At 51.5% G+C, this 18,332-nt stretch overlaps 1 protein-coding gene across 1 annotated transcript; it reads left to right on the top strand.

Moving 5' to 3' along the window:
• Window positions 1-15,066: 15,066 nt before the first annotated feature.
• LOC146180154 (uncharacterized) lies at window positions 15,067-15,600 on the top strand. Its single transcript, XM_084580335.1, has one exon. The coding sequence runs from the start codon at window positions 15,067-15,069 to the stop codon at window positions 15,598-15,600; it is 534 nt and encodes a 177-aa protein (XP_084436461.1).
• Window positions 15,601-18,332: the final 2,732 nt, after the last annotated feature.

Here is an 18,332-nt window from a genome sequence, read left to right as displayed (position 1 = left end):
TTCGCATGGCTTTCAGCGGCTTGTATAGACGTGGCGATAACGCATGCTTTATCCTACGTTAATGCCTTACAGTCTTCGGTGGCCAGAAGCTTGCACCAAATCGCCTCGCTGCGGACACCCACGGCTAGCTGGTCCCCGAGTGCTTCAGAAAAAGCTTTCCAAACGAGCAGTTTCTTGCCAATCGCTTCGGTTCTACGATGAAGTCATCAACGGTCTTCCAGGGCCCCTGTGCGGGGTTATGGAACTTATACCGCTCTGTGACTACCGAACGCTTCGGAGCGTGATGGTTCAGAAGCGCCGGTTTTATCTTCTGATAAGTCTTCTTTTAGGCAGCGTCCGGCAACATCAATTCCGCAAAGTGGTATATGCGCCGTCACCCAATATATTGATAAGCACGTCCGTCTTGCTTTGCTCGTTCAGCTTATTTACTTTCGCGAAGGCCTCGAATTGCTCAATGTAGGTAGGCGTGTTACCTGTCGTGCAGTGTGCAGAATTCCGACAGACTCCCAATGAACGATGCTGATTCTTAGGTGGTGTTCTTGACGGCTGCTGCGTTTTGCTGCTTGAGTCAGGGCCGGCAGGTTCGTGGTATCCTCTTCGCCATTGTTAGTCTAGACGGCCGGTGGGAACGTGTTTATTGTCGACAGCTTGTCGGTACACACGCGGAACACCACAGAACACGTTACCTGGGCAGGCTATTTATACCATCGTTATGGCGCTGAGGTACAGGTGACCGTGGCCCCCTGCCAGTTATAATATGCAACAGTTGCCCCGTAAGATGCGGAAATGATTGATGCTATTGCCAATGTTGAGAACGATGAAAGTTCCAACCATGTGCGGTTACACGGTTATCAACTGTTCACAAGTGACAAGATCCACGCTCAAAAGGGGACGGAAACCGGACACCACATATTCATTTCACATCAAAGACAGAATTTTGTTTCGAGCTTTTCATTCGAGTCTTGGGAGAAACGTATGAATAGGCTATGGTGCCGAGCCGTTTGAGGCATCAACGTCTTACGCTTGTGCATGATATCGCCTTCTCCAGCCATCCGGGCATACCGAAACCGGCAGAAGGTCACTGAATACGATTGATCTGGTGTACAAGCCGACATCAAAAGATTCGTGAGATCATGCAGTGTATACTACTTTACCGTGTTTACAGAAACACAACTCACATTAGCGAAACAGCAACCTATATTTGCACTTCTCCAAACGTTGTCTACCTTCTAAAATGCACTCTCCATCAGTGACAGAGCAATCAAAGAACATATGGCTTAATGGAATCGGGCAGATACAGGCGAAATCCTCCAGAAACCAGTTACCCAGCATTTATATCAGAAAACCATCAGTTCAGTTCAGTTCAGGCGTTCAGTCGTGTCCGATTCTTCGTGACCCTATGGACCATGTCACGCCACGCTTTTCGGTCTCTCACTATCTTCTTAACATCACATAGCTTCATCTGCAATGCCTCGAGGATGCCATCTAACCATCGCGTTCGCTGCCTACCCCTTCTCCGGCGACCCTCAACCTTTCCCAACATCAAATCTTTCTCCAGCGACTCCTCTCTTCTCATCAGATGACCAAAGTAGCTGAGCTTTAACTTTAGAATTAGACCCTCCAATGAGCAGTCAGGGTTTATGGTCGACAATATCGACTGATTTGATCTTCTGGCAGTCCAAGGAACTCTCAAGAGTCTTCGCCAGCACCACAATTCAAACGCGTCAATTCTTCGGCGGTAAGCCTTTTTCACAGTCCAACTCTCGCATTCATACGTCACAACTGGAAAGACGATAGCACGAGTTATGCGGATCTTGGTTGGCAGACTAATGTTTCTGCTTTTTTTACTAGGCGGTCAAGGCTAACCATTGCTCTCTTTCCTAGAAGCAGGCGTCTCCTAATTTCATGGCTGCAGTCTCCTTCCGAGGTAATCTTGGCGCCCAAGAACAGAAAATCTGACACAGCTTCCACTTCTTGTCCATTGATGCTCCAGGACTTGATAGGGCAAGAGGCCATGATCTTCGTCTTTTTAATGTTCAGTTTAAGCCCAAACTTCTCACTCTCTTCTTGTACGCGCATCAGAAGTCTCTTGAGTTCCACTTCACTTTCTGCCATTAAAGTGGTATCATCCGCATATCTAAGGTTGTTGATACGTTTTCCAGCAATCTTCACTCCAGCTGAAGACTCGTCCAGACCGGCCTTCCTCATGATGCACTCTGCATATAGGTTAAATAGGCAGGGCGACAGTATGGAGCCTTGCCTCACCCCTTTCTCAATCGGAAACCAATCAGTAAGACCATGCCCAGTTCTGACTGTGGTCTTTTGCCCTTCATACAGGTTCCTGAGGAGACAGATGAGGTGAATTGGAACTCCCATCTCTTGGAGAGCTTGCCACAATCTGCTGTGATCTACGCAGTCAAACGCTTTCGCATAATCAATACTGCAGAAGTAAATGGGTTTCTGGAACTCTCTTGCTTTTTCCATGATCCAGCGAAGGTTGGCAATTTGGTCTCTAGTTCCTCTGCCCTTACGAAACCCAGCTTGCACGTCCGGAAGCTCCCGATCCACATACTGCTGCAGCCTACCTTGCAGGATATTTAACATCACCTTGCTAGCATGCGAAATAAGCGCGATCGTGCGGTAGTTGGAACAATCTTTGGTACTGCCTTTCTTTGGAATGGGGATGTAAACTGACCTCCTCCAATCCTGTGGCCACTACAGGGTTGTCGAAATCTTCTGACATAATGTATACAGTGTGTTAACAGCGTCGTGGTTGAGGTTTTGAAGCAACTCAGCTGGAATACCATCAATTCCGCTAGCTATGTTCTTAGCAAGGCTGGCTAAGGCCCATTCAACTTCACTCTTCAGGATGCCCGGCTCGCGATCAGTAATCACAACCGTCTTATGTTGGGTTTGCACATTCGGGTCCTTCTTGTACATAGGTTCCAAGAAATTAAATTTGTGAAGAAGAAGATAGGCCCCTTCGCCGAACGCTGACGAAGAGGAAGAAGTGTGGAATTGCTAGCGCGCAGATTGTGTTGGTCTTTATCGCCCAGCTTCCCCGACGACCTCGACGCCGTCCTCGACGTACTTCCTTTACATCTGGTGGAGATGCGACCTGATATCTTTGCCTCACGCTGGAGCTTCGCACCCGCACGGTCCCGGTCACTCGTATGGCTGACGACGAACATCCTCCTGCCCCCCCGATGACCCCGCCGATTGTCTGCTCTGGCTCCTTACGCCAGCGAGACCCTGCGATCTTCAGCGGGACTGACGACACTGACTGCGATGACTGGCTCGCTTCGTACGAACGAGTGAGCTCATATAATAATAAGTGGGACGACGCCACAAAGTTAACAAACGTCATCTTTTATTTGACCGGCGTCGCCAACTTGTGGTACCGTAACCACGAAACCGATATCACGATTTGGGACTCATTCAAGGCCAATCTTACAACCGTCTTTGGTCGTCCTGCTGTACGAAAGCTCCGTGCCGAACAACGCCTGCAAGAGCGACAACGCGCAGATGTTCGAGAAAGACAAGATAAAACGTATCCTGTAGGGCATCGAACATGCCGCATTTCAAATGTTAAAATCCCGCGATTTGACAACTGTTGCCCAAGTTGTCAACCTCTGCCATAGCTACGATGAGTTGCGCAAGCAGCGCCTCATCACTCGACCACCTTCCCCGCCGACCGTATCACTTTTTGGTCTCTCCTCTGCATCTGGGAGCTCCACGCTGCTGCAGCAGCTCAAAGATTTCATCCGTGAGGAGTTGGCTCGCCAGATATCACTGCTGCCCACAAACTGCGAACTGTCCCAAAATGTGGCGCCTCTTCGGCAGGTCATCACCGACAGCGTGGCGGAGGCCCGTCCGTCTGTCTGTCCGCCAGCGCCCATGCCTCAGCCCGCCCCAGCAGTTCAGCCCTTCGCATATGCCGACGTTCCGGTCGCTTCACCAATGACACCCGCTCCTGTCGCACCGTTGACGTACGCTGCCGTCACTGCCCGACCACGACCACCTAGCTACCCTTTGGTCTACGCTACGCCTCCAACGCCTGCGGAATTTCTTCAAGCGCCGCAGACTTTTATTCCATCTCGTCCGAGCGTCGCAATCCATGGCGAACCGTCCAATCTGTTATTCCTGCGGATTTGCTGCCCATATTTCCCGGTACTGCAGAAATCGCACTCACGATCAGCTCTTACCGTGCCGAATGTCAGCTTCCTGGCAGCCGCCCCGAAATCAGTACGCAGCTGGCGACCCTTCTGCAAGTTCCGTCGCGGATGACCGTGCCACCTTTTCTCCTCGCCGCTCAACCTCGCTGCGTCGCCGTTCTCTATCTCCTCTGCGACGGCGTTCCAATCTTGCGCAAGAGGAAAACTGAATGCCGCAGTTCCTGAGGCGAGAACTGCGCAACGAGCGAACTATCAAAGGCCTCACAAATCTCCCGCCAATCTGCTTGAAGTTTCTGTTGAGGGCGTTGTCGTACTGGCTCTGGCTGTCACCGGTGCTGCTGTTTCTGCCATGGCTGCAAGTCTTGGCCGTTCATTGCGCAAAGTGACGACACCAATCTCAAGATTCTCGCTGTGCACGGCAAGTGCCTAGCCTATAGAGCCTATAGCGGTGTGCACAGCACGAGTCGTCATTGTGTGTACGCAATAGAAATTGTCGTTTTGCCTTCCTGCTCGCATGATCTTATCTTGGGCTGGGATTTCCTGTCGCGTCATAATGCGGTGATAAACTGAGCTGGTGCTGAACTGGAGATTTTTGCGCTAGACGAACCATCGCCGAACGTTCTTTTTCCCAAAGTCGTCGTTGCCGAAGATATTGACCTCCCTGCGTGCTCTTTTGTTCTTGTGCCCTCCGCTTGTGCTTTTTCTCGCAGTACCGATGTCCTTTTTACACCATCGCCAATGTTTCTAAACCGCTAAAATCTTCCCCTGTCCTATGCCGTACTTTGTATATCAGCTGGCCTCGCCGCGCTCTGGATTTCTAATCAGTTCTCATTTCCCGTATTCCTGCGTCGCGGTGAATGCCTAGGTACCATCCAGCTGATGGATTCTATTATCACCGCTGTCGAAACTCCCCCTTCCCAGCCCGCTAACTTGGCTGCACTCACACCACCTGTTCTTGCGCTATAGCAGTCTTCTGCCGATATTTTTCTCCGCTCCATCGATGCCAGTCTTCCTGGGCCTCGACGCTCTGAACTCCTAGCACTGCTTCATCAGTTCTGCTCTTCATTCGACTCTCATCAGCCTGCTTTGAGCCGCACATCAACTGTTCCCACCACATTGACACCGATTCCCATGCTCCTCTGCGCCAGCGCCTCTATCGAGTGTCTGCAACCGAGCGCCGAGTTATTGAAGCCCAAGTTCATACTATGCTTCAGAATGGCGTGATTAAGCCGTCTAATAGTCCGTGGTCCTCCCCTGTTGTCCCGGTGAGGAAGGAAGATGATACTAATACGCTTCTGCGTCGACTATCGTCGCCTAAACAAGATCACGAGGAAAGACGTCTACCCCCTTCCGCATATAGAAGATGCATTGGACTGTTTACAAGGTGCTGAGCTCTTTTCTTCGCTTGATTTACGATCCGGCTACTGGCAGGTAAGATCGCCATAAAACCGCATTTGTCACCCCCGATGGCATCTTTGAATTTACCGTCATGCCTTTCGGTCTCTGTAATGCCCCAGCTACATTCGAACGTATGATGGATGGAAGACGTGCCTCTGTTACCTTGATGACATCGTGGTGTTCTCGCCAGACTTTGAAATCCACCTCTCTCGCCTGAAACAAGTCTTGACATGTATTGCGAACGCCGGCCTGCAGCTCATCTTGAAGAAGTGTCGTTTCGCTGCTCGTAAGCTGACCATTTTAGGCCACGTTTTGTCCAAGGAGGGCATACATCCGGATCCCGCCAAACTTCGAGCTGTGAATGAGTTTCCGAAGTCTACTACCATCAAGCAATTAAGAAGGTTTTTGGGACTGTGCTGATACTTTCGCCGTTTTATACGGAACTTTGCTTCCATTGTCGCCACGCTAACTCAGCTCCTCAGCAATACCTCAGATATTTCGCTGTGGTCACCAGCATGCGACGATGCCTATGACACATTGCGCCGCCTCCTCACAGCCCCGCCCATCCTGCGCCATTTTGACCCTGAGGTGCCCACCGAAGAGCATCCAGATGCCAGTGGTGTCGGCATCGGCGCTGTGCTTGCTCAGCGCCCCTCCGGATTCGGTGAATACGTAGTTGCTAACGCCAGCCGTACTCTCACAAAAGCCGAAGCGAACTACTCTGTAACGGAAAAGGAGTACTTGGCTATTGTCTGGGCCCTCACAAAGTTTCGCCCTTACCTTTACGGCCGTTCGTTTGGTGTAGTCACGGACCATCATGCCCTCTGCTGGCTTTCATCGCTCAAGGACCGATCCGGCCGCTTGGCACGGTGGGCTCTTCGTTTACAAGAATGACATCCGTGTAATATACCGATCTGGTCGCAAGCATACAGATGCAGACGCTTTGTATTCACCGCTGCCAGCCAACTTTGCCAGCCTTTCCGTCTTGGACTCAGCGGCATCTTCGCTCGACATCAGCGACATGCCCTCCGAGCAACGAAAGGATCCGTGGATCGCATCTCTTATTGACTACCTTTCCAACAATTCAGCGATTGCCCCTTCACGCGCCCCTCGCCGTCAAGCTTCCCACTATGAGATTCGGGTCACCTCCTTTACCGGCGCAACTACAACTCAAATGCAAGGAAATGGCTTCTCGTGATTCTCCGCGATCTATGGACTCAAATATTTACAGCTTTGCACGCCGATCCGCAGTGCGGTCACGCCGGAGTTTTCAAGACGTACTCTCGAATTCGTCTTCGCTACTGTTGGCGCGACATGTACAACTCGCTTTTAAGGTACGCCCGATCGAGATTGACGTGCCAACGCCGCAAACCTGCCTCTCACCGTTCGGCTGGTGAGTTACAGCCTCTCACATGCCCGCTTAGACTCTTCGACCGCATTGGAATTGACCTCTACGGCCCTCTTCCATACACAGCTGATGGCAATCGCTGGGTCATTGTCGCCGTCGACCACCTGACGCGATATGCCGAAACCGCCGCGCTCCCAGCTGCAACAGCCCGAGATGTGGCCGGTTTCTTATTGCAGAACTTTATTCTCCCGTCACGGTGCTCCTCGTGAATTGCTCAGTGACAGAGGCCGTGTTTTCTTATCGGACGTCGTTCAAGCCCTGCTCGCTCAGTGCGAAATCATTCACCGGACTTTCACCGCCTACCACCCGCAAACGGTCTTACTGAACGATTTAATCGCACCCTCGGTGACATGCTCGCGAAGTACGTCGGATCCAACCACACAAACTGGGACATTGTACTTCCTTATATAACCTACGCGTACAACACTGCTACGCAATCCAGCACGGGTTTCTCTCCGTTCTTTTTGCTTTACGGTCGGCATCCATCTGCTCCCCTAGATAGTGTCCTCCCCTACAAGCCTGCCGCATCATAAGGCACCACAGTGACCGAAGCGGCACAGCACGAAGAAGAATGCCGCCAGATTGCACGGACATTCACAACCGACTCTCAGTGTCGCCAAAAATATCGCCATGATACCAATCAGAAGAATGCACCACACTTCGAGCCTGGCTCACTCGTGTGGCTCAGGGTTCCATCCGGCAGCCCCGGCCTCTCAACAAAAATCTCCAAATATCATGGGCACTACCGCGTCGTCGAGCGCCCTTCACCAGTTAACTATATTGTCGAGCCGCTTAAGCTAGCTTCCGATTTGCGACGCCGTGGCCGTGAAACTGTTCACGTGCAGCGCCTTAAGCCGTTCTACGATCCCATGGTATATTCGTCCCCTTAAGTCGCCAGGATGGTTCCTTTTTTCCTGGGGGGGCATTGTGAAGAAGAAGATGGGCCCCTTCGCTGAACGCTGGCGAAGCGAAGAAGTGTGGAATTGCTAACGCGCAGATTGTGTTGGGCTTGATCGCCCAGTTTCCCCGACGACCTCGACGCCGCCCTCGACGTACTTCCTTTACAAATTATATATTCTCGAGTCAGGCTTTAATCTCCCAAGAGACAGAGAATATAGGGATGCATATCTCAGCTGTAAATTTTGCACATTAGAACCAGCAGAAATAACTATCTTGAAAGGAACTTTGTGTTATCGTGGCGTCATAACTATTAAGGAAATGCTTGGGTTATGTGTGTCTTGTCGCCGTCATGTATGAACAATAGTTTTGGTTGCCTTCCTTTGCTGTTGATGTTTTCCTGGAGTTGAAAGCATTTAAAGAAAGCTTTCTTCGAATAAAAATAAGTTTCGTTCAAGCGCTTGTGTTCTATCCTTCTTCGTTGGTCTTGTTTTCCCGCGCTGTTTTCACTATGAATAAATGCAAACTCTCCCAGATCGTATTGCATATAGCGTTAATTGTAGTTTATTCACAGCACTTTACACTCTATTCCTCCTCTGCAATAGCATAAGCTGCACGTATTTTTCCAAACATGTTTTGTTATCACTTCCTACTTTGGTTGGCAATTGAACCTTCTTCACGAAGGCCTGCGAGTGTTTTATACTTAATCGGCTAATATTCTATTTCTTTCTCCTTCTTCCCTCCTTTTGGAAAAATTTTAAAGGCTCTCGCCCTGTAGCTTTATTCTTTATAGGGGCCCTTATATACCTGTCCCTTTTCGAGAAAAACGCGTCAGTATGGAAGCTGTTTTAGGTGCTGACTCATCCTCTACCCCACACTAGGTTTTGCTGCTGCTGTCGATTTTTATTTCCTTCTTCAGGCCTCATTATCCCCCGATCCAGACTATAAAATACATGCTTAAGAAAAATTTTTGTCACTCCTAGACCTACTTCCTTCTCCCCATTCATCCTCCCTCCTCGCTACTTAGCTTTTTTTCTTAGGAAGCAAAATGTTTTTAAACCCCTGCCAGTGATAAGCGCGCTGCCCAAAGTAAAGTCCACTTGTCGAAATGTTGGCTCGACGTGCGAACTGAGGCTCCCCCTCTACCCTTGTTCAGTGCTCTTTCATACGTGAAGCCATCTTGTTTCTTTCGTTCTGCCCTGGATTATCTTTTTACACAATTTTGCTTCGTTCTGTTTATACAACCGCTTTGTTGTTTACCTTAATACGTAGATATTCTGCGGTAATTTATATATACTATGTAAACATTAATTAAAATTTGTTTGCATTTTGGGTATATTTTAGTACTTTTGTGTGATTTGGTGGTTACCATTGTATTTAGTGTTTTACTTCCGCGAACATTGAATCTGTGCGAACTATTTAGATTATAGTTTGTGCAGCTTCATATAATACGCAATGTGTTTTCATTGTGTGGTGCGTGCAAAACAGTCTAAGCTGGCGAAAAACTCTTTGTAGCGTATCCCGCATCTACAAGATGTACCGCTGCCCAAGATTATTTTTTTCCGGTGGAAAACTTTTCGCAGAGGGGCTTTTGTGAGAAGCCAGTGCCACACAAGAAGGACGCAGGAAGATGACGAAAAGGAGGAGTGGGAAAAACGAACGCGCAGCGAATCGACAATGTGCCACGTCAAGAACAAAGCACGTGGAGACGAGAGCGGGTCCAGAGTGGTGAGGACGGATAACAGGAAGAGAACGGTCGGTCAGAGAAGATTCAGCGGGGTGTCTGCTGGCGACCGGGTTGACCTGGCTTTGGAAACTCCCGCACACGTCCAGGATTTCAGACCTGGATCGACCGTCATCCTTTCTCCAGTCACATTACTCTGAGCTACCAGACTCAGGCCCCGCTGTTCTAGGGCAACTCCAGTGGATGTCATCTGCGGTAACTTTGCGGACGCCAGTGTGACCGAAAGCAAGCTGCAGCGTCTCCACCAGACGCTGCTCCGATTATCTGAGGTACGCGTACGAATCAGGTGTCCGATGAATCCAGGGTGCAGAGCCGCCTCGTCTGTTATTTATTACCTTCATTGCCTAACATCTCAACCCTAACTTCTCCAATACCTGAATCGTACCGAGCGGGCCTTACAGAGGCGAGCCCTATCTGAGCTGGGCACTTGTTGCCCTGATGAGCGGGTTTACATTTTTGGGGCACCCCAATTGGCATTGAGTGTCTGCATTAGCCGGATGTGCGTGGTGGGTGTGCACCCCTGCCTGCACGCAAACGACAGCAAGAGTGCGTACAATTCGGACATCACCATGTACAACGTGCTTGTATAATCTCACGCCGCCGGTATTCAACGACTGTTCATCCGCGAGGGCTGTCCTAGGAAGATGTTTTTATCTTCAAAGAGATCAAATGACTTCATTTATAAATAAATATACGTCATAGCTACGCCAACAGGTATGCCGCTACCGCCAATGCGATGCCTACGTGCGCTGGCCAGAGCTTGTGAGCGAAGCTGTATACGGCCGCAGAAAGCCAGAAACAAGAAATATCCGTTTCCAGGTAAGCTTCGCTTGTAAACTGTTGAAACCTTGGCGAAGCCCCAGCCCATAGCTTTGTTTTCTCGCAAAATTTTTTTATATAGAGTTTAATACAGCTCGGTTGAGGTTGAAGTAAGCCGAAGAGCCTACGCTCACGTAGCCGTGGCAGCAGGTTTTATATGTACACGTTGCACAAATTCCAAGCAATTTCGCATCTCACCAGCTTCTACACTGCAGCACTGCGACGTGGTGGTGCTTTTACGCATTGTGACACAGATCAAGTTAGCTGCGTTCGTGCTAGGAATGATGGCAGTGCCGCGACGAGAAAACTGGGGCATTGCGATCTACAGAAAAATGAAAGCCCAGCTATTAAGCTTGCACCTTGTTCATGTATACAGACATGATTTTCGCTTCTAGGAAGAGCAGTAGTTAGCGTCGCGTAATTCCGTCTCCTCAACGGTTGGGTCCAGCAACTTCTTTCTCGTCACTGATTACCGCTCAGCGGGTTAAATGGCGATAGTTACCAAAAGGTGTCTCTGAACGCAACCTAAAGGTAACATACACTCACTGAAGGTAGGAAATGATTACGGTGAAGGTTAATTGATTAGGGTCACCATTGTCATGCCATCATCTCGTGGCTCTGTTCACAGCTGATATTGCTGCTATTAAGAAATAAAAACACTACTTATTGTAACCTAAAGGGGAACACGCCCCAGGAATGAGCTTGGTAGTTTTTTTATAATGCTGCGGTAAAAACAAAACTAAAAAAAAGAAAAGAAAGAAGATACTATTACAGGATTCGAACATCTGTTTTAAGCACTTAGTGCAGAGTTAGGCAGTGTCAATCCATTGCGCAACTGAAGCAACGAGCTTAGCATGCTTTACACCCGCTATTATTTCATGTTTACAATTTTTCCGCTATCTGTCACCAGGTGACGCTGCTCAGAGGACCCTACCGTTGAGGCAACGGAATCACGCGTTAGCGTCGGCTATGAAAATGAATGCAATGCAAATTTTGTCACAGGTAACTTTTACGGCTGGAAAAGCAATTTTCTAGCGCATGTGTAGTAGTAGTAGTATGTTATTAGTTTAATATATATAAAAAGTGTTTGCTAGCCCCGGTATCTGCTATCTGATATCTGAAGCACCTGAATCGGGGCGGCAGAAATAAAGGGGTAGTGAGATGATGATGATGATGATAAACTCTATTTACTCCCAAAGAAGGGGAAGCAGGCGAAAAACTGGTTGCACTGCTTAGAGAAGGTCAGCAGGGAACCCTTGGTACTCTGCGGCCTCCAATGCGCGCAAAATGAGCTGGCGCTGTTGGGCGAGCTCGGTGGTACGCAGGAGGGACTTCCACGCATCCACTGTAGCTGTATTGTCTGCGTTGAGTCGTATGCATATCCACACCATGTGAATGAATGTGCCCGGTTGTGAGCAGTGTTTGCAATTATGTGCAATAAGATTTGGAAAAATTTTGCTATATAGCCATGAGTTTAGAAAGGTTCCTGTTTTTATATTGCGCCAATGGACGGCCTCGCGCCGGGATAGTTCCCAGTCAGCAGGGGGGTATAGACACCGTTCGAGCCGATAATGCTGGAGGAGGCCTGTGTATGTAACAAGGCGTGAATGAGTGCCTTGGGGAGTGTCAGATGAAGCGACAAGCTGAGGAGGGTGCTCCTCCCGGTAGCTGAGTTCTCGGGCTAGAGCATGCGCCTGTGCGTTCCCGCTGAGCGCCTCGTGAGCTGGGGCCCATATGAGAAGACAAGGTGTAGACGGTAAGGGAAGAGATCGGAGGATAGTGTGCGCCTATCACGATATACGACCTGCATCGAAGTTACGAATTGCCTGTAGGGAATCGTTAACGACTACTTTGGTGGAGAGGTCGGTCAAAGCTAACGCGATGGCAACCTCTTCCGCGGTGGTAACAGTTCTGATGTTGAGGACGCTGCAGGCGTTGTGCCAGTTTCGGTGCGGTGCCAATGCAACCGCAACCATAGCGGGCGGACGGGGGTGGTGGGAGGCATCAGTGCCTGCAACGTCGGGGCGACCGGTAGAACGTTTGTGCAGTTGCCGGGCTCGGTCCGCTCTACGCTCTGTATGATACTCTGGATGCATACGTTTGGGAAGCGGAGGTATGCGAAGACTGAGTCTCTGCTCAGGCGTGAGGTCCATATACGTAGAAGTCGCCCTCAGAGAAGGGATTCCTACCTGGCTCAGTACTGCACGGCCCGCATGTGTCAGCGAACGGCGCTCATATTAGGAAGTTAGAATCGCTTCAATCTGCTCGTCGACTGTGTTGGAGATCCCGAGGGTCATCAGTTTGGCGGTGAAATTGGACATGGGTCGACCCAATGATGTCTTGTATGCCTTGCGCTCCCGATCTGTTCGCGGGGTAGTGAGAAGCAGTAGACAAAATCAAAGAGGTGAGCGATAGAGAGAAATTACAGGGTAGGTGAAGATAAAAATAAATATTGTTACAGACCTTATGATAAATGAGGATGAGGAACTCGGGGGTTTTTGAATGAAGAAGGGAGTTGGAGTGGAAGTGCCACCTGTTTCGTGTGCACCATTTCTTGGGCTCAGAAAATTGTGTTACAAAGAGACAAGAGCGATATATTATTGATGGAGAGTGCGGTTTCGATCCCACGTCATTTCGCCTTCGACGTACCCCTGGAGCCTCGTCGTAGCCGCCGCCTTGCTGGACTCCCTCCACTGATCGTTAAAATGCCGCCAACGACTGAGCCTAGCCCAGTGCTTCTTGGCCACTTAAAATCAGGCGAGTTCCGGCCTTTATCAACCTTACCTAGAGCCCCGCCCTTTCGATGGCGCAGCGGGGGAGGACGTTAACGACTGGCTGCGCCACTATCAATAATAGGTAGACCGTTACAACTGCTGGGACTTCGCCACTCAGCTCGCCAACGTCGTTTTCGTCCTGACCGACACCGCCCTTGTCCGGTTTGAAAACCATGAGGACATGCTGACACATGGGATAGCTTTTTCCCCATACTTAAACAGTGTTTCGGCGATTCGTCAGCGCGCAAGAAGCAGGCCGAGCAGACACTAGCCTATCGTGCCCAACTGCCTGGAGAGACCTGCACTACCCATACCGAAGCGGTCCTCAAATTGTGCAGAATCATCGATTCTCGAATGCCGAGGAGGACAAAGTTGGGCATCTTTTGAAGGGCATCGCAGCTGATGTCTACAACTTCCTCATCTCTAAAGATGGCACCTCGACTGTCTCCGCTGTCCCCCGTCACATCCGCACATTCGAAGCACTATAGATCCGTCGAGTAACTGCTAAGTTTGGAAGACTTGCCAATGTGACAACCGTCGCTAGCGTTGACGAGCACGTTCTTCTGGACCTTACTTCAACTATCCAGCTGACCATTCGTGAAGAGTTACTCCGGCTCGATTCCCGCTGCCGGAACACGTCACCAGTGTTCCACCGCCCAGCTCTTCCGTGTGAACCTGCCTAAAATCGTCAATGGCAGCCTGAGGCTTCTTCCGTTCACGCAGCAGACCCTCCGTCTTTCGAAGAATGCTCCCGGCAACATTTCGGAAGCCCTGTTTTTTCTAGACATCTTGATCAGCGTAACGACATTAGGCCGCGAAGGCCTAGGCGAGCACCTCAGTTCACAGATCAGCGCGATCCTGGCTTTTATCGACCGCATGACATCGAATCCTTTCAGGACCAACCCTTTCTTCGGCCCACTTCTCTCTCTTACCGGTGTGGCACCCCGGGCCATATTTCAAGACAATGCTGCCGTCATCAACGATCGCGGTATGACCGACCAACGTATCCAGACCCGACCAGTGTTCACCCAGTTGACTCCCGTCGGTACTGGTCGTCTCCTCCACACGGCCAGTTTCAGCCCAGTGGTGTACGCAACCACTCCCCGGCTTCCGACCGGAGTCTGACTCCACTGTCCATTTTTCTTTCCCGCAACTCGCCATCCCCGCGGCGTCATTCCCAGTGCCCTCCTCCGGAAAACTAGACGCCGCGAACGATGGAGGTGAGGCCGCCGGTGAAAGCTATTTGCAGAAATCACTCTGTAAAGAATATATAAAGTAAAAGAAGAACCGACAATCCCGTAGCTCGACTTCAGAAACGAAAAAGGGCCATTAATCTGAGCACAAAGGAGAGAAGAAATGCCGAGCTCTTGCTCCCGAAAGAGCAGCCAGCAAAAGTCAGCGCGTTCCTAGGTTTCAAGTTACAAACCGAGTACGGCATGGTCCACTTTCCCTGAACGACCGGGGAACGCGCGATTGGAAACAAGGGTCGGCGTGGCACCCCCCTGAGGAGAAGGAGGGGCCTGGGCCGGCGACGAGGAGGCTGTGCTCACGTGCGGGGTGCAAGTGCTGCTGGGAATGACTGGCGGAGAGAGAAGAAGAGCGGATGGGACAGTGCAGAACGCACCCTTCGTCGGAGAAAGACGCGTGTAAACTTTGCTGAATATATCCAGTGTTTTTGTAACCGTTAAAGAGTTTTTGTCAGCGTGTGATTTCTTCACTTTTATTCGAATCCCCAAAAGTTCAAAGTTGTAGTAACAAAGTTCAGTCTAATATCAAATCAACTACTACATGGTGCCGAAACCCGGGATGAGAAGATAGTGGCGGAATCCGAAAAGAACACGACGGACCAAAATGGAAAAGCTCAAAGCGAAGAGGCGAAATCGACGAGGGCAGAACACGATTATCATCAACGAGGCCACAACAGCACTGCCGACAGCCAACGTCCAACAGTTGACAGCTCTGCTTCACAGACTGGAAGTCAGCAATGAGGAGCTGCGGAAGATCAACGACGAGTTGGAGAACTATCTACCGGAGGAAGCGTTCGAGACCGAGTTTACAGAAAGCGTCGAATACGATGACCGGGCCATAAACCTCATCGGCCAACTGAGGGCTCGAATCGCCGCTTCACAACAGACTGCGTCTGAACAGAACGCCGAATCGACGCAAACGTCCGTGCCGACGCCGAGACTCACTGCAATCAGGCTTCCGAAGCTGCAGCTCCAGTCTTTCAATGGTGAGCTTGCCAACTGGCAGTCGTTTTGGGATTGGTTCCGCGAAGCGGTGCATGATAATCAGGCCCTGTCCAAAGCGGAGAAATTTCATTACTTAAAGAGCCTCCTCACTGGGCCTGCCGCGTTGGCAGTCAAAGGGTTAACAAGTGACTGAGGCTTGCTATGAAGACGCTATACAGATACTTCGCCGTTTCGGAGACAAGGGGCTAATCGAACAAGAACACCTTGCCGAATTAAGGACGCTACCGCCCGTGTCGTCATCAGGAGATGTCAGAGGACTCCGCCGGCTCTACGATCATGTTCAAGCCCACATTTGCGGGTTAACGGCTCTCGGAGTGACCAAGCATGCTTACTGCGCAATGCTTTGCGACATCCTGACGGCGCTGCCGCGTGACATGGTGGTGGAGTTTCACCGCCTGGCAAGCGAGCGACCAAGACAGATGTATTGTCGCCGCCCGATAGTAGTCCCGCGTCACCAGCGCAGCAGTCCTCCGCCTCGACACAGGCAGCAAACAGATCAGAGAGAAGGCTAGAGGAGGTGCTACATTTTCTGCTGGTAGAAACAGAGTGTCGACAGCGATGTAGGCGAGTTCCCGCCTTTGAGAAGCCGTCTTACAAGGAAAACTTCGGCAAACGCGCCAGGCAGCCGACTCCGAGTGGCGCTGTTATTTATGCGCAATCTGGCCAAACAATGTGCAAGCAGGCAAAACAGAGAAATGCGCATTTTGCGATTCGAACAGGCACGACACAGAGATCTGTACGGCTGCACTGACGAACAAAGAAAAAATCGAAAAACTTGCCAGGACAAAAAGGTGCTTTCATTGCACAAGGTGGGGACACCGAACAAAAGACTGCAGGCGAAAGATAAAATGCGGGAATTGCGAGAAAAAGCACGCTACCTCAATGTGTAACCCCAATTGGGCAGCTATCAAAACTGACGTGACAACAGAGGTCACCGCCACTAATGTGCATGCAAAAGCCAAAACAGAAGAAACGCAAGAGACGGCACTGCAGACTTTCCGTGCCTTTGCTTTGGGGAGCACCAAATACGGCTACACCCGGGGCGTTATGGACGGCGGCGGCGGCGGCGGCGGCGGCGGCGGCGGCGGCGGCGGCGGCGGCGGCGGCGGCGGCGGCGGCGGCGGCGGCGGCGGCGGCGGCGGCGGCGGCGGCGGCGGCGGCGGCAGCAGCAGCAGCAGCAGCAGCAGCAGCAGCAGCAGCAGCAGCAGCAGCAGCAGCAGCAGCAGCAGCAGCAGCAGCAGCAGCAGCAGCAGCAGCAGCAGCAGCAGCAGCAGCAGCAGCAGCAGCAGCAGCAGCAGCAGCAGCAGCAGCAGCAGCAGCAGCAGCAGCAGCAGCAGCAGCAGCAGCAGCAGCAGCAGCAGCAGCAGCAGCAGCAGCAGCAGCAGCAGCAGCAGCAGCAGCAGCAGCAGCAGCAGCAGCAGCAGCAGCAGCAGCAGCAGCAGCAGCAGCAGCAGCAGCAGCAGCAGCAGCAGCAGCAGCAGCAGCAGCAGCAGCAGCAGCAGCAGCAGCAGCAGCAGCAGCAGCAGCAGCAGCAGCAGCAGCAGCAGCAGCAGCAGCAGCAGCAGCAGCAGCAGCAGCAGCAGCAGCAGCAGCAGCAGCAGCAGCAGCAGCAGCAGCAGCAGCAGCAGCAGCAGCAGCAGCAGCAGCAGCAGCAGCAGCAGCAGCAGCAGCAGCAGCAGCAGCAGCAGCAGCAGCAGCAGCAGCAGCAGCAGCAGCAGCAGCAGCAGCAGCAGCAGCAGCAGCAGCAGCAGCAGCAGCAGCAGCAGCAGCAGCAGCAGCAGCAGCAGCAGCAGCAGCAGCAGCAGCAGCAGCAGCAGCAGCAGCAGCAGCAGCAGCAGCAGCAGCAGCAGCAGCAGCAGCAGCAGCAGCAGCAGCAGCAGCAGCAGCAGCAGCAGCAGCAGCAGCAGCAGCAGCAGCAGCAGCAGCAGCAGCAGCAGCAGCAGCAGCAGCAGCAGCAGCAGCAGCAGCAGCAGCAGCAGCAGCAGCAGCAGCAGCAGCAGCAGCAGCAGCAGCAGCAGCAGCAGCAGCAGCAGCAGCAGCAGCAGCAGCAGCAGCAGCAGCAGCAGCAGCGTGAGTGTGTGAGTGAGTGAACTTTATTTTCTTTTTCTTCGCCTCTTCAACCGAGGCTGACGAGCGGTTGGCGCCGCCAGTCCAGGGCACCACTGGCTTTCGCCAGTTTGCGAGCTCTTGTGACCAGGTAGAGCTGAGCCTCCGGGTCAGAGCTGGCCAGCAAAGCCTCCAACTGTCTTTCATTTGGGTTTTCAATTTTTTGTAGTTGATGTGAGCTGCATTCCCATGTTATGTGGTACAGGGTAGGAGTCTTCCCGCACCACGGGCACTCCTCTCTGAATGTCGTGGGATGCATCATGTGTAATATGTGTAAATTAATGAAAGTGCCAGTCTGTAGCCGCCTCAAATCTGTGGCCTCCTCGTTGCTGAGCTTTTTATGCGGCTCCGGATATACTTTCCGCAAGCCTCTGTGGTGTTGTAGTATTGTGGTGTAGTCAGGGTCAAGCGGAATCAGGTCCTCTGTCGCGAGACTGTTGGGCGCACGGTAGGTTGCATGTCCTCGTGCTACCCTGTCTGCGTACGAATTCCCCGTGATCCCTGCATGCCCCGGAATCCACACTAGTGTTTGAGTGTATTGTTTTGTTGGCTCGCTTGTGGAAGAAAGGATTTGGTGCGCTACCTTAGATAATTTACCCCGCTGAAAATTTCTGCACGCGGATTGAGAGTCTGACAGTATCGTCAGACTCCCTCCCGTTTCTCTTCCTTGCCTAATGGCCAGTGCGATAGCCACTTCCTCTGCCTCCGTGACTGTACAGTTTTGGATCGAAGCGCTAACTACCTCCCGGCCTTCGCAGT

The sequence above is a fragment of the Amblyomma maculatum genome, chromosome 9 (genome assembly GCF_055883805.1).
Source record: "Amblyomma maculatum isolate TAMU_Amacu chromosome 9, ASM5588380v1, whole genome shotgun sequence".
Classification (NCBI taxonomy): Eukaryota; Metazoa; Arthropoda; class Arachnida; order Ixodida; family Ixodidae; genus Amblyomma; species Amblyomma maculatum.
This window is presented reverse-complemented; position numbering and strand designations above follow the sequence as displayed.

Bases quoted from the DNA above. Each gene is read 5' to 3' on its own strand.
- LOC146180154 (XM_084580335.1), top strand. From the start codon at position 15,067: ATGGAAAAGCTCAAAGCGAAGAGGCGAAATCGACGAGGGCAGAACACG.